The 14,731-nt window shown below is 41.0% G+C and overlaps 1 protein-coding gene across 2 annotated transcripts; it reads left to right on the top strand.

The window, feature by feature from the left end:
• Positions 1-130: 130 nt before the first annotated feature.
• DERL2 (derlin 2) lies at positions 131-12,806 on the top strand. 2 transcript variants are annotated; one of them, XM_060081877.1, is made up of 7 exons: positions 143-289; positions 1,157-1,222; positions 3,357-3,430; positions 4,545-4,638; positions 5,570-5,765; positions 6,032-6,122; positions 10,766-12,806. In XM_060081877.1, the coding sequence occupies exons 1-7, from the start codon at positions 197-199 to the stop codon at positions 10,869-10,871; spliced, it is 720 nt and encodes a 239-aa protein (XP_059937860.1). In that variant the 5' UTR covers positions 143-196; the 3' UTR covers positions 10,872-12,806. The 2 variants fall into 2 exon arrangements, with proteins under 2 accessions (XP_059937861.1, XP_059937860.1); XM_060081878.1 differs by lacking the exons at positions 3,357-3,430; positions 4,545-4,638; positions 5,570-5,765; positions 10,766-12,806 and having other exon boundaries at positions 131-289; positions 6,032-6,097.
• Positions 12,807-14,731: the final 1,925 nt, after the last annotated feature.

Genomic DNA, 14,731 nt, shown 5'->3' with positions numbered 1-14,731 from the left:
GCCGCGGAGACGCAACTCGTAATTGGCGGGTGTGCTTTCATTCGGACTCTAGCGATTGGTGGTTGACCAACTGTGCAGCGCTGATTGGGCAGCAGCGTAAAGAGGGGCCCCGCCCTGATCCCGCCCCGCCGCTGGGACAGACTGGCGGAAGGGGAAGTTGGCGGTGGCGGGTGGGGGGCCGGCGGCGGCGGGGAAGATGGCGTACCAGAGCCTCAGGTTGGAGTACCTGCAGATCCCCCCGGTCAGCCGCGCCTACACCACCGCCTGCGTCCTCACCACCGCCGCTGTGGTGAGCAGCTGCAGCGACAGCTTCTCATTATCCGTGCTGGATATAACTGGGTCCTTGGGAAACTGGGGTTTGGGCCTCCGGGAAGCTCAGAGGGGTTGGTCTCAAGGGTGGCTGGAGGCGTACAGGGTTCACTTTGGGGTTCGGAGTGGCCCCGTTAGTGCTTATCCGGTGACCCTAGAAGGGAGAGCTGCTCCAAGAGGGCTGGGGGATTAGGACTGCGGGTCAGTTTCTGAGAAATAAAGGCAGGATCTGTACCAAGTCAGGGCTGCGGGAGCCGCCCACCCAGGAAACGTGTCTGAGAACTGCGGTGGCCAAATGATAATGTAGTGACTAGTGGAAGGAGGGTCCGCTTACTGGAGAAACGTAGATATTGAGGATAGAAATCTGGAAGTTGTCGAGCGGGAAAGTCTTGAAATACGGAGAGTCTGTAATAGAGGTTGGCTGGAAGCACCCAGCCCTCACGGTGGCAGGGTATTGAGTCTCGGTTCTTTTGAGTGAATTCTGTTGCTTCACACAGCTGTTTCAGGTGGTGCCCATGTGTTGGACAGAGTCGTAGCAGCTGCTCTTACTTGCCCTGTATCTAAGATATCACCACCTGCCTTCCATACCTTCACATTACCCTCAACTATTGAAACATCAGACTTTTACTTTGTGTTAGGTATTGGGGAATACAAAGAATTGTATCAATTCTACACAATTCTTTACCAGCCTTTTCCTCCAGCCTAAGAAGAAAGCCAAGAAAGCCTTAAATGATTGAGCCTAAGTGACTGAGAGTGGGAAATTGCTGGCCCTATTAATCTTTTGTTGTAAATGATGATATTTTGTTTCTTGATTGACTTGCTTGAAGAAATTCTTTTTCTATTTCAGCAGTTGGAATTGATCACACCTTTTCAGTTGTACTTCAATCCCGAATTAATCTTTAAACACTTTCAAGTAAGTGGTCCATCACAACCGCCATTAATGCCTCAGTTTTTAAACTTGTTTTTCTTACATTTTAGTAGCTAATCCTGTCATATACTGTCTCAAAGAATTCAGTGGGAATACTTGATTATAAGGCTTATGGAGGTGGGGGGCGGGTCCAAAGCAGTGATTCTTGCAGCCTGGAACTTTTAAGAGATTCTCAAGCTCCTCATCATGTACCAAATCAGAATCACCAAGGGTAGGAATTAAGAATCTGTATTTTATTTTTAAAGTTCCCTTCATGGTTTTGATTTGATGTGTCCAGTTCCTGTATTTAGGAATCACTGGTTCAAAGTTAATGTTATAGATTGAGAGGAGACTGATCAGCTAGCTGTCCAGGGAGAGTCTCACAGGATGCCCTTATTTTGTGCATTCACCACCATGTACCACACCTACCACCTTGGTGTTACTGCTATGGTCCTGTTCAGAAACTCAGTTCAGTTAGTGTTCTGATCCATCTTCCAGGGATCACATCATCCTAACGGAACTCCAGAAGACTGACATCTAAGACAACATGCCAGTGTATTAGATTACAGTGAGAGATGGTCCTTTCCAGTAATTTGAGTGCTAAAAGAGAGATTTGTTTTCCTGTTCTAGAATGATCATATAGGCTATAGTTGGAGTAAGAGAGAGACCCCAAAACCAGTAATTCTGTCTCTACACCTGCTGTTGCCTCTGTCCCAAATGTGTTTCATTCACTGTATACCCACTGAACTCCAGCTTGTCTTTCAAGATGCAGCGTTTGTGTAGCCTTCTCAGATTCATCCTCCCTTGTGTCCTTAGGGTATCTGTAAATACTTTTTTTTATATCTCTCATCTCATACTTGCACTTATTTATATGCTTGTCTCCTCACTAGGTTGAGGACTCTAAAATCCTGGATGCAGTTAGTATGTAGTAAACAATCCTGAAGTGTTTCAACTTTAATAGTTACCAATTCTTAAGAATTAAATGATGCATAAAGCAGACCTGTGGACCCTTATCACTGCCTTCTTCCTCCTCCACTCATATGGCTTCACAGGGAGCTATAGTCCATCCAAACAAATGAGACTTGATTTTGCTTGGGGTTAAACTCTTGTTTTTTTTGTTTTTTGGGGGGGCTTTTTGGCCACCCATGTGGCATGCGGGACCGTAGTTCCCCAACTAGGGAATCAAACCCGTATCCTCTACAGTAGAAGCATGAAGTCTTAACCACTGGACCACCGAGGAAGCCCCTGAGGTTAAACTCTTGACACCAGTATCTGCAGTTGGAATTAGGATTTCTAAGTTTGAGTTCAGTCTCCCTATACACGCTGTGTGTCCTTGGGCAGGCCATTTTAAAATCATCCAGGTCTCTTACTTTCCTCATATGTGAAATGGGGATGGTAGTGCCAACCTGCTCATCTCACAGGATAATTAAGATCGCATGAGAGAACAGAACAGTTTAAAACACTTTAAATGTTAAAGTGTTCTATCATTGTGAGTAGTTGTTTCTATTGCAGGTGTGCGTGGTTTGGGTGGGTAAGAGTATATCAGGGTTTGAAAATGAGTGTCTGTGTATCTACCAATTAGACTCTAATTGTTAAAGTCTTAGGTCTTTACTTATAGGGAGTTGACTCTTTGTTCAGACTAGAACTTGAGCATTTGCTTTAGAGTTACTCTTCACTCTGGATGTTTCTGATGACTAATATAGAAACATTTCTTAGCAATTGACATTAGATCCAGCAATTTTCCTTTCATATCTTGAGACTATTCATTAGATTGTGATACTACATATATGAAAGCACTGTTTCCTATTCTGCAAATTAACCTAGTCTTTCCATCAAACTTGTCCCATAATTTGCCTGACCATATGGTATGGGTTTAAAAAAAAAAAAAAAGACTCACAATTTCAAGTTTTCTGTCCTACTATCCTTAGAAATTTCCTGGGGCAAGTGATATCTTTCACTGAAGCAGCACAAACATTCAGTGTCAGGTTGTGTGCCTCACTTTTGAGTTCAGACATAGTATCACCTATTCATGGCCTTCCAGCCCTTGTAGTCATAGGATATCTCCTTTGTCTTAATATAAAAATGTTTCCTGGTATATTTTACTTAATCTATCTTTCTCTTGATTTTTTTCTTTTAACAGATATGGAGGCTAATCACCAATTTCTTATTTTTTGGGCCAGTTGGATTCAATTTTTTATTTAACATGATTTTTCTGTATCCTTTACTAAGTGGGGTTAGCATAAAAACTTTAGGTTTACTTAGGAAATACAATATTAAGTTTGAAACTATTAATCCTGTTACTTTTGTTACCATCTTAGCTGTAACTTCTGGCTACTGGCTCAGTGATACACAGAATAGTTGGTCAGTTAGTAATGTTTTGAGGGTGTTTATAGGTCACTGTTTATTCAAATGGGAGGTATTTAACCGTAAATTGTTTACACTTCTGCCCATAAGCCACTTACAAATCTGATCAAGGGAGAGCAGAAGTGATTTAATTGAGGCGTACTTACAAAATAACACCGGCGGGCCCCAAGTGATAAAACACAACCTGGGGGATGGAGAGCTTGAGATCTCCTTGGATCTTAGTTGCTGGTTCTACTGGTTGGAAAGACAGTGCCGTGTCTCCTGGGCTTGCCGTGTTCCAGTTTGTTGGAAGAGAGGAAGAGTTGTGCTCTGATCAGATGGTAATTGGGGCCATTGAGCAGGGCATTTCTCCTGCACCCCGACCCTCTGGATTAAGAGGGGAGTTACAGCTCAGCTCATCTGCAGTAGACAGAGGGCCTTTTAGGGGTGACAGGATCCCTGCCCTAGGATGGATTCCTGTGTCTTCTGTATGGTGTATCATTCTGGTAAGTTTCTAATAATTAAATTTTTTCATTGTAATGCCTCCTTATTGACTGAGGTATAGCAATGCTTAACTCCCTGGCCTGAAAAAGCAGATTTTTACATGAAGCTTCTTGATGGGGATTTCCTCCAAATTAGGTTGTGAAAAAGCAAGGATGGTGTAGATTATGGTGTGGCTGAACATGGGGAAGACAGTACAAATTTGAAAAGGTGTAGTAGGTGACGGGAAGCATGTTTATGTGGTGTCTGGCTTAGTTCCCCAGTTAGGAACAGTTTTTGTAAAACATGGAGCCGGTCTTCGCTTCACCTTGCCTAAAATGCCTGGTAAAAGAGAAGCAGCCATACTACCACTCATAAATACTCTTATAGAAACAAAGGCTGACTTCTTACACATAAAGTGAAGTCCAAGTGTACTTCAGTGATACATTAAATTTTACTTTCTTCATATTTGTGTGCTTAACGTTTTCTTAACTTGGAACTTAAGATATCGTTACTGTCGAATGCTAGAAGAAGGCTCTTTCCGAGGTCGGACAGCAGACTTTGTATTTATGTTCCTTTTTGGTGGATTCTTAATGACTGTATCCTTCAACAAATAGAACAAATACAGGAAAATACTAAAGAACTCCCTCTCCCTTCCTAAAGCTTTTCATCTGTCTCCCAAAATTCACTAGATACTCGGAATGAACAATAAAAGTAGATCCCCCAGATATTAGCTTCAGGCTCCTATTTATTTTACAGCGTACTTTATGTGACAGCTTTTCTAAGCCTAGAGGTTGGACAGGATGCTTTTCTACTGTTAGCAAGTCAGAGGAACTTTTAACCCAGGTGGGTTACTATTAAGTATCTTAGAAGTATTCTTGTTGTTGGGTGTACTTTACTTTTAAACTAAGTTGGTAAGACGTTTATTTGGTCAACATCAAAACTTTTTAAAAAATTTTTATTGGAGTATAGTTGCTTTACAATGTTGTGTTAGTTTCTGTTGTACAGCAAAGTGAATCAGCTATATGTATACATATAGCCCCTCTTTTGGATTTCCTTCCTGTTTTTTAGGTCACCACAGAGCATTGAATAGAGTTCCCTGTGCTATACAGTAGTTTCTTATTAGTTAAATAAATTCCTTTTTTGAAAAAAGAATTGTCAACTGAGTACCAGACTGGAATGTAGCCTTGTCTGACAAGATGGTTTTGCTCCAGCTGGCTTGATACACGTTTGTAAAGGTCCTCATGGTAATTACTGACCAAGGAATTAACACATACTCCAAAGAGGCAAGAACTTCATGAAAGCAGAATATGAATTTGAATTAGCAACACTTCAGATGATGTCGCCTAAGCAGGTTTTTGCCTCATGGCTCTGGGTAATTATTTTCAGGCTTTTTTTTTTTTTCTTAAAGATGTAACTACTGCTCGCCTTTCCTAATTCAAATTCGTGTTAGAACACAACCCTTAGTTCTCTGGCCCAGTCTTCCCCATGATACTTAATGTTGCTGTTTTCCTTAATGCGAACTGCTAGCTTTTTGGTTTGTTTGTGAGCTTAGTTTTCTTGGGCCAGGCCTTTACAATAATGCTTGTCTACGTGTGGAGCCGAAGGAACCCATATGTCCGCATGAACTTCTTCGGCCTTCTCAATTTCCAGGCCCCCTTTCTACCCTGGGTGCTCATGGGCTTTTCCTTGTTGTTGGGGAACTCAATCATAGTGGACCTCTTGGGTAAGATTCTTAGCACTACTTTTTCTATTATTTTACTTGCAAACTTATTTTGTCACTATTTTTCATGTTAATTCTGCCTGGCCTTTGTATACAGCTATTATAGGATTATCTGATAGTTGTAAGCTCAAAGACTACAATATTCGTTTTCAAGATGTTAATACGTATATTGACATTTCTTCCTAAAGAGAAGAAATGTTTGTTGGTAGAGCCTCCTGCAATCAAATTTCTAATCCTCTCCCTCATCCTTTATTTCTGGTTGACTCTAGGTATTGCAGTTGGACACATATATTTTTTCTTGGAAGATGTATTTCCCAATCAACCTGGTGGAATAAGAATTTTGAAAACACCATCTATTCTGTGAGTATTTAACACCAGGTTACATGTTCCTTGCAGTTAAACCGGGGCTCCTAGCACACATCGTTCAGGCCAGTAAATATTTGGAGATTGAGCAAGCTGGCTGCCGTTGAGGAGCAATTGGATTGGGTAGGAACAGACCATGCCAGAGTTGTGGCAGGAGGCTCAAGGTGTCCTGAGGCTGATGTGGTAATTGCTGTCCCAGCTGACCACCAGCACCTCCTGTCCCAGGGAGGAGCCTACTGGTTTCATGAAGGATGCTGTCTGAGTTTAGAGAGGTGAAGTAACGAAATGGGCAAAACTGACTAGAGGGAGGTTTCTAAAGGTGGAATGTCTGGTCTTCCAAACAGGTGATAGAGATAAGCAGTGAAGTAGAGTGGAAATAGCTCTGGGCTGGAAACCAGGTATACCTGTTCTGCCAACCAGCCATGTGATTTTAAGCAAGTCCCTTCTGCTTTTTCACATCTCAGTTTCCTGAGGGTAGAGCTTTGATTTATAGGACCTCCTTCTATGCCAGAATTTTGTGTCCTTGGGATGTACTGCGTTAAAAAGGGTTCACTTGAGGAATAAAGTGTGAGTTTTTATTATTAAATGTTGATTGTAGAATAAGCAAAAGCAAGAAAGTAAAATCCTCCATAATCCCACCATTTAGATATTACAGTGGCTACCACTGTTAACTTTTTGATACGTATTCATGAGCCTTTTACTATCTGTGTACTCTTTAAAAAATGCTATTTCATAAGCTTCCTTCTAATGTAATATATCATAACCATTTTTCCATCATAAATGTCCGACAGAATTGTAACAGCTTCATGATACCCCCGATATGAATGGAGCTCGATTTACGAATCTCTTATCGATGGACACTGATGTCCTTCTTGCTCTTCCTTCCATGACTGGAGTGGTGAACATTCCTGTAGCTACACATCCATGTAGCATGTGTAGCAGCACACCCTTTGCACACATCCATGATTATTTTCAAAGGATAAATTCCTACAAGTAGAATAGCTGTTCAGTTTATTGCCAAACCGCCATGCAGAATGGATATTCAGGTTTACATTTCCACCAGCAACGTATAAGTGTCCATTTCCCCACATCTTCATCAAATGTGGGAGAGCCCCATGACCCCCTTTAATGTGCGCTTTCTGTAAACAAGCACAGTCTTTTACATAGTCAAAATCTGGAAATAAACATTAATTCTCAGACCCAATTCCACTGTTGGCAGTTGTCCTCAAAATATTCTTTATAGCAGAAGAATGCAGTTCAGATTCAGGTGTTTCGCTTTGTTACCATGTCTCTATAGTCTCCTTCAGTGTGGAGCAGCTCCTCAGCTTTACCTTGTCTTTCGTGACATTGATGTTTTTGAAGATTATAACCCCATTTGGTAGAATGTCTCTCAATTTGGGTTTGTCTGATGTTCCTTCACATTTAGGTTCAGGTTTTGCATCTGTGGCAGGAATATCAGATAAGTGATACTGCGTTCTTCTGATTGCAGCCTATTGGCACAGGACTTCAATTGGTTGAATTTGCCAAAGTGGTGGTAATCACTTTGATTACTTGATTAAGGTATCTACAGGGCTTCTCCACTGCAAAGTTACTTTTCTTCCCCTTGGTAATTAAGTGTTTTGTGGGGAGGTACTTTGAGACTACGTAAACATCCTTTTTCTTAACAAATTTCAATTCATTTATATCTGCAAGAATCCATGGTTTCATGTTTTATTCATGGATTATAATCCCTTATTATTGTTGTTTATTTTGAAACTTATATTGTCCCAGATTTGGCCAAGGGGAACCTCCTTAAACTGGCTTTGGAGTACTTTTCAACATGCTCCCATCTTTTTGTTTTGTTTTGTTTTAAACCAATTTGTTACTTTCTGGCCTAGCAAGATATCCCAAGCTCATCTTGTGCTCTTCTTGACCGAGTTGTAGAATCAACTATTTCTTCAAGGAGCCCTAGTTCCTTTTTAGTAGAGAATGGTATTTAGAAGCCAAGGTCTGGGCGGCAGATGTGCTTATTGCTTTTGGAGTATTACTACTCCCGAGTCCTCTCAGTGAACAGAGCAAGGGAATTATATACATATGCATATGAGTGTATATACACGTATGTTTTCAGATCTATGTATTTTTAAAACATGGGTATATGCGGATACTCGCAGTTCTGGTACAACTCCACGTGATTCATTCAATTTTTTTTCCTTTCTATATTTTTCCTCCAATATTTTATTATGAAAATTTCCAAACTTACAGAAAACTGGAAAGAATTATACAGTCACATTTACCTAGCACATAGATTCTACAATTAACAGTTTACTACTCTTGCTTTTGTACATCTATCTATCCCTCCATCCATCTTTCCATTCCAGTATACTTAATTCTCTAAATATTTTAGAATGTATATCACTAACTAGAGTTCTTTTTAAAAATTTATTTATTTATTTATTTATTTATTTGGTTGCACCAGGTCTTAGTTGCAGCAGGCGGGCTCCTCAGTTGTGGCATGCGAACTCTTAGTTGCAGCATGCATGTGGGATCTAGTTCCCTGACCAAGGATCAAACCCGAGCTGCTTGCATTGGGAGTGCGGAGTCTTAACCACTGTGCCACCAGGGAAGTCCCTAACTAGAGTTCTTTGTTTATATACAACGAAATACACAAATCGCAAGGGTTTCAACTAACGGGTTTTCATAAACGCACATACCTATGTAACCCAAACTCCTCCTATCAAGATAAAATTACCATTACCCAGAAAGTTCTCTCAAGCCCGTTTCTTGTCAACCCTGCCCCCTTCCCCCAAGAAACAATCGCTCTGCTGATTTTGTCCCTCCACAGATTAGTTTTGCATGTTCTGCAGCTTCATGAGTGGAATCGTGTAGTATGTATATACTCCTTTGTATAAGGGCTCTTTCATTCAACATAATGTTTTTGAAACTCACATTGTTTTTCTTGTAACAGTAATTTGTTCCCTTTTTTGCTGAGCAGTATTCTATTTTATGACAATCCACCCCTTTCCATATTTCCCCATCCTCACTGACAGTGAGAAACCCGATTCCTGTTATCATTAATGTTTTTACTTATTTAATTAATGCCCCCATATGTAGCCAGTCTCTCATCACTGTGTCCCCTGTTCCATATGGATGCCTAGCTCACCCTGCTCTGCCTCAGACTCCCAGTGTCGGGCTGCCCTCTTATGGGGGTGCCCTCCTTACCCATCTCAGGCTCTCGACACCCTGCAGCAGGCCAGCTCCATGTGTGCATGCCCCAGTTGGGCTCTGGACTCCCTATGCAAGGCTGCTCCCCTAACCCCCATCCTGCTCTGGGCCACCATGGCTCCACCCCTCCCCACCCCCATCCCCCCGCATGGACACCTGCTTTGTTCTGCCTGACCTAATGTTTGGGAAGTAGATGGGGGGGCGGGTCTCAGTTTTTAACATGCTTTCCTTTAATGCTTGTGAGAGCAAACATTTTCATGTTTTTTAACCATTTGGATTTCCTTTTTGAATTGCTTGTTCAGCTCTTTATTTTTCTTTTAGTGCCTGTTTATTGTTAATTTGTAAGAATTAAAGGAGCTCATATTGAAATATAGACGCTTTTTCTGACCCCAGTATAAAACAGGAGTTTTCAGATAATCTAATTTCATCCGCTGTGGGCAAGTACAATTAAAAACGTGAATGCAAATAGAGGATATGCTTCTTTAATGGTTACTTCTTTAAGGGAATTTTGAATGACCATATAGTAGTATTTTAAAAGTCTTTTGGACATTTGCTATCCCTTCTTATGCTCCATGTGACTTTTCTTGGAATAACTTGTTAGTTTTTTTTAAAAGTTTAATTACAATAAAGTATACATAAAATTTGTCATCTTACACATTTTGAGTGTACTGTTCAGTGGCATTAAGTACATTCACATTGTGCTTCTATCACCACCTTCCATCCATAGAACTCTTCATATTACAAAAGTGAAACTCTGTATCCATTAAACATGAACTCCCCATTCCTTTCCCTGGAGTCCTTGACAGCCACCATTCTACTTTCTATCTCCATGAACTTGACAACTCTAGGTAGCTCATATAATTGGAAACGTACAGTACTTGTCCTTTTCTGACTGGCTGATTTCACTTAGCACATGTCTTCAAGGTTCATCCATGTTGTAGCATGTGTCAGAATTTCCTCTCTTTTTAAGACTGAATAATATTCCATTGTATGTATGTACCATTTTGTTTGTCTATTCATCTGTCAGTGGATGTTGGGTGATACCTTGGTTGTGGGGAGACATTCATGATAGATTCAGGGAAAGGTTACAAAACAGAAATAGTGTCTAACTTTTGTAAAATTACATATATAAAAGTTCTGGAGGAATATTAAAAACGTCAGTACCTCTGGGGATTTAGGATGTTTTGCTCATATGTATTTCCTGTTTTCTCTACAATTACATGTATTGCTTTTGTAGTAAAAATTAGTAAAGGAGGTAAAAGTTAATGTAAATGTGAAATAATTATGAACCCCTTCAAAATATGGTAACTGTTTCACTGGCAGGCAGATGTAGTGCTTGTCCATTGGTGGAAACCCCATGGGATCTTTTTGATCTTGGAGTAGTATTTAGGACCTAAGATGACTCTGGGACTAAATTATATCTGTTGGCTGTCTTTTAGGAAGGCTATTTTTGATACACCAGATGAAGATCCAAATTACAATCCACTACCTGAAGAGCGGCCAGGAGGCTTTGCCTGGGGTGAGGGCCAGCGCCTCGGTGGCTAAAGTGGCAGTGCCAATAACGAGACCCAGCTGGGAAGGACTCAGTGACATACCCATTGGGATTCTTTTATCCTTTATGTTGCAAAAGTATGGACACTTTTGACAGCTTGACAAGATTTTGACTCCAGAAGCACTTTATGAAATGACACACTGGTTAATCCAGAAGACATTCCCAGCCGTTTGCCAGTGGTTCCTCACTACACTGGTTCTGAAAGTGTAAAATCTCTTGGAGCCAAAAACACTGGAGAAGCAAATACCCTGCTGCCTCTAAGGAACAAGTACCTGAGTACTTGAGTTCTGTGGTGACGGGCAGAGTTTTTCCTCTTCCTCCTCCTCTTTGATAGACGAGGCCGTGGTGTAAATGGAAGTTTCAGAGAGGACAAAATAAAACTGAATTCCATCTCTCTCGCGCTGAATTAAAGCTTTTGTGTGTGATCTTTTACATTATCACCATGTCTTCTAGCTCTCCTGCATAGGTCTGCACTCAGAGCAGTTTACGTGCCCGCTCTTCCTATGTCTTCACGGCTTTCGACTGGATTTCATTTCAAGATTGGAAATACGTGGCTGAGACACTATGGCTGGGTACACAACTTACTAACCCAGAATGCCAGCTCCAGTGGGAAGATTTGTTTCTGTTGTCCAGATAGTTTGTTCTCCGTTTGGGTTTTACAAAACTTCAAGTTGTCAGACAGCGTGGTGGAGAAAAAGGGTAGGGTGGATCTAGTAGGGGAGGAATTCTGTTGTAGGAGAGTCAAGTAGGCGCGAAGCTAATGTACCATGTCATTTATTTACTCTGCATTTCTCTGCTCGGAAATATCCAGGGAAAGGCAGGTCATGGCCACCGTTTTAGAAAACAACAGAAAGATCTTCTTTACAACTGGGAGACAGGTTAGAATGTTGACTCTTAACTTGAGATGACCAGGTACCAGTCAGGCAGGGATACATTTCTCCTGGGTCTTTGGCTGGTGAACATGTATCATTTGCTTCATGAAAAGCCAAGAAGCTTTCAGAGACAAGTACCTGGTTTATGAATACCCCCAGGAAAGAGATTAATTCAAATCATTCTAATAAGTGGCATGTAGGCCCGGGAACATTTCCCAAATAGTTCCAGCTTGGCTAAGTGGTTGCTTTCTAGAGTGTGAGATTTCCCTCAGAAGGATGAACATGAAGTTTAGATTAAACATAATAAACATCTTAAATGGGAATTTTCAGATCATTGCGAAGTGAAAAGTATTTTAATATCTTTAACTGGAATATACATAAGTAATGGAATTTAATATAAGTACATGCTGCTAGTAACTTTGAATATGATTGTTGCAATTTTATGGAACGTGGGTTAATGGGACTGCTTTTTTTCCTAAGTGGCTTTTAAAAAAATCTTTAAATGCCAATCTTAGAATGTATAGTCCTTATGGGATTCTTAAATTTTGTCTTGCCTTTGTTCAAGAAAGCTTTTAATTAGAAGGTTGGTTTTGTTTTGTTTTGTTTTTCTTTGTTTGGGGGCTAGAAATAGGTTTCTCTAGTTAAATTTGTTCTCCCTTAGTTAACTTTGAGTTATCCAATTCATGGAATATCTGGTGAAATTTTAATCTTAAAATCTATTCACTGAGTGTTCATTTAAGTAGGGAATGTCTAAACATACTGATGACTGGGTAAAACAGGAAACATTTTGAGTTTATGGCCTAAACGCAGTCAGTTATGGGATTTTGGTCTCCGATTTTATGGGATGAGGATTCCTAGTGGCAGGATGCCATGCTGTGCTACTACACTGTGTCCTATGCAGTTGGCATTCCAAGCACTGACCTTTTAATTTGAGTGGCCAGTCCCACTACCACCATCCCTGGCCCAGTGTTGCGCATCCGGATACTTTGGCTCACCTGGACGTAAGGAAAAGTCCTCAATTCTTCCCCAGCTTACCTCTCAATCTTGGTTCTTCCAGAACACACTTCTTTTTCTTTCTTTCTTTTTTTTTTTTTTTTTTTTTTTTGCGGTATGCGGGCCTCTCACTGTTGTGGCCTCTCCCGTTGTGGAGCACAGGCTCCGGACGCGCAGGCCCAGCGGCCATGGCTCACGGGCTCAGCCGCTCCGCAGCATGCGGGATCCTCCCAGACTGGGGCACAAACCCGCGTCCCCTGCATCGGCAGGCGGACTCTCAACCACTGCGCCACCAGGGAAGCCCCACTTCTTTTTCTTAATGCAAGTCAACTGAAAAGCGAGATTTGATACATGGAATCTTGTGACCAATTTACCTGACATACATAGAATTTAAAAGATTCCTGAATTCCACCAGTAATATTGAAAAGCACACCTAAGGCATACCTTTTTTGTTGTAGAAATACAGTATATGTTCATTAAAAAAAATGGACGTGCAAATTGCATCTCCATAGGAAATACATTTCATACATTTTGCTGTTTTTTTCACTATGGATTTCTCTTTGTTTCTCTCTTCCACTTGTTCTTTCTCTGTGTCACTGTTGTACGTCCTAGTATCTTTCATACCTCTTGTGTAGTCTCTAAGCAGAGAGCACCCAAGTCCTGGATTCTTGGTAATGAAACCCTCACTCTGTCTGTGGGGCCTATGAAATTAGGAGATATTGGCGCTATTGGCTTTTTGGGTAAAGGGCTTCCTAGAATTGTCATCTGTCCTTCATAGCCTGCATTTTATGTTGTGGCTGTGTTTTCCTTTGACAGGTAAGTGCCATCTGTGTTGCCAGTCATGATACTGCCGTTGTTTTCAGTGTTCTGTAGGCTGTCCCCTAAGCTCCTTACATATTTTACAAGTTTGCATTAAGTTTGTTGAACTTTGTATAATCAAGTCACTCCTCTGCTCAGAAATGCACAGTAACTTCTTAGTAAGCCCCCATATCAAATGCATACTTTCTGTCTTCCTCTGAACGTTACTCCCACTTCTACCTAACAGGGACCTCAACTTAATTTTCTTCAGTTCTTCAAGGCCTTGCCCCATTCCTGGCTCCTCAAGATACCTTGACTCTAGGGCCTATTTCATTGCCTATGTTCTTTGAATCCCTATGACACTTTGAGTCTGTACAACATACTCTTACACCAAATTCTATATTGTATTGTTCTTAGCTGGTACATGTACATTAGTCTTGTCTCCTTCATGAGAATGTAAGCTCCTTAAGAGCAGGAACCATGTCTTAAATTTTTGTATCCACCACAGTGCCTAGCATAGTGCTTGGCACATGGGTGCTGAATAAATACTTTGTTTATTGATCAGCAAACTATTATCTGGTATTTTTAATTATAGAGGGATTCATGTATGTGCATGCAAGCTTGTACCTAGTTGCAGAGGCTTATGGCTGTCTCAAAGTGGGATGGAGCAAAACAACATAATCAATGGCAGGGGTTTGGTGGTCCGACCAGCCAGCCAACAACAATGACCACCAGCTGGTATGGTCATGGTAAGAACAGATAGTTAAATCCATGGACCATTGCAGAGCAGTTAAGAATGAGATGTGTCTGACAATTCACCTTTTAGAAGAAGAGCCCAGATATTCCTTGAATAGCTATTAGCTTATGACGATCTGCATATGAAAGCCACTTAACCACAAGAGACTTCTTTTGGAGGGACAGCAGATTTCAGACTACTAATATGAGGGGTTGGGGGAGGGGGCAATGTGTGTAACACTGCTTAATGCCAATACAGGATTTTATTTTTCAACTCTGTTCCACTTAGCTTTGAAGCTGCAGAATAGCTGGGTCATTAGCCCAGAGATTATGAATGAATTACCTATGCATGTGGTTATTTTTGCCTGCACCATGGTTTTTGTGGAGTTTTTTGTTTTTTGAGCCAGTGTTTTAAATTGACAGATTTCACATGAGAATCTTCATTTGGGGCTCTT

The sequence above is a fragment of the Mesoplodon densirostris genome, chromosome 18, assembly GCF_025265405.1.
Source record: "Mesoplodon densirostris isolate mMesDen1 chromosome 18, mMesDen1 primary haplotype, whole genome shotgun sequence".
NCBI classification, from domain to species: Eukaryota; Metazoa; Chordata; class Mammalia; order Artiodactyla; family Ziphiidae; genus Mesoplodon; species Mesoplodon densirostris.
This window is presented reverse-complemented; position numbering and strand designations above follow the sequence as displayed.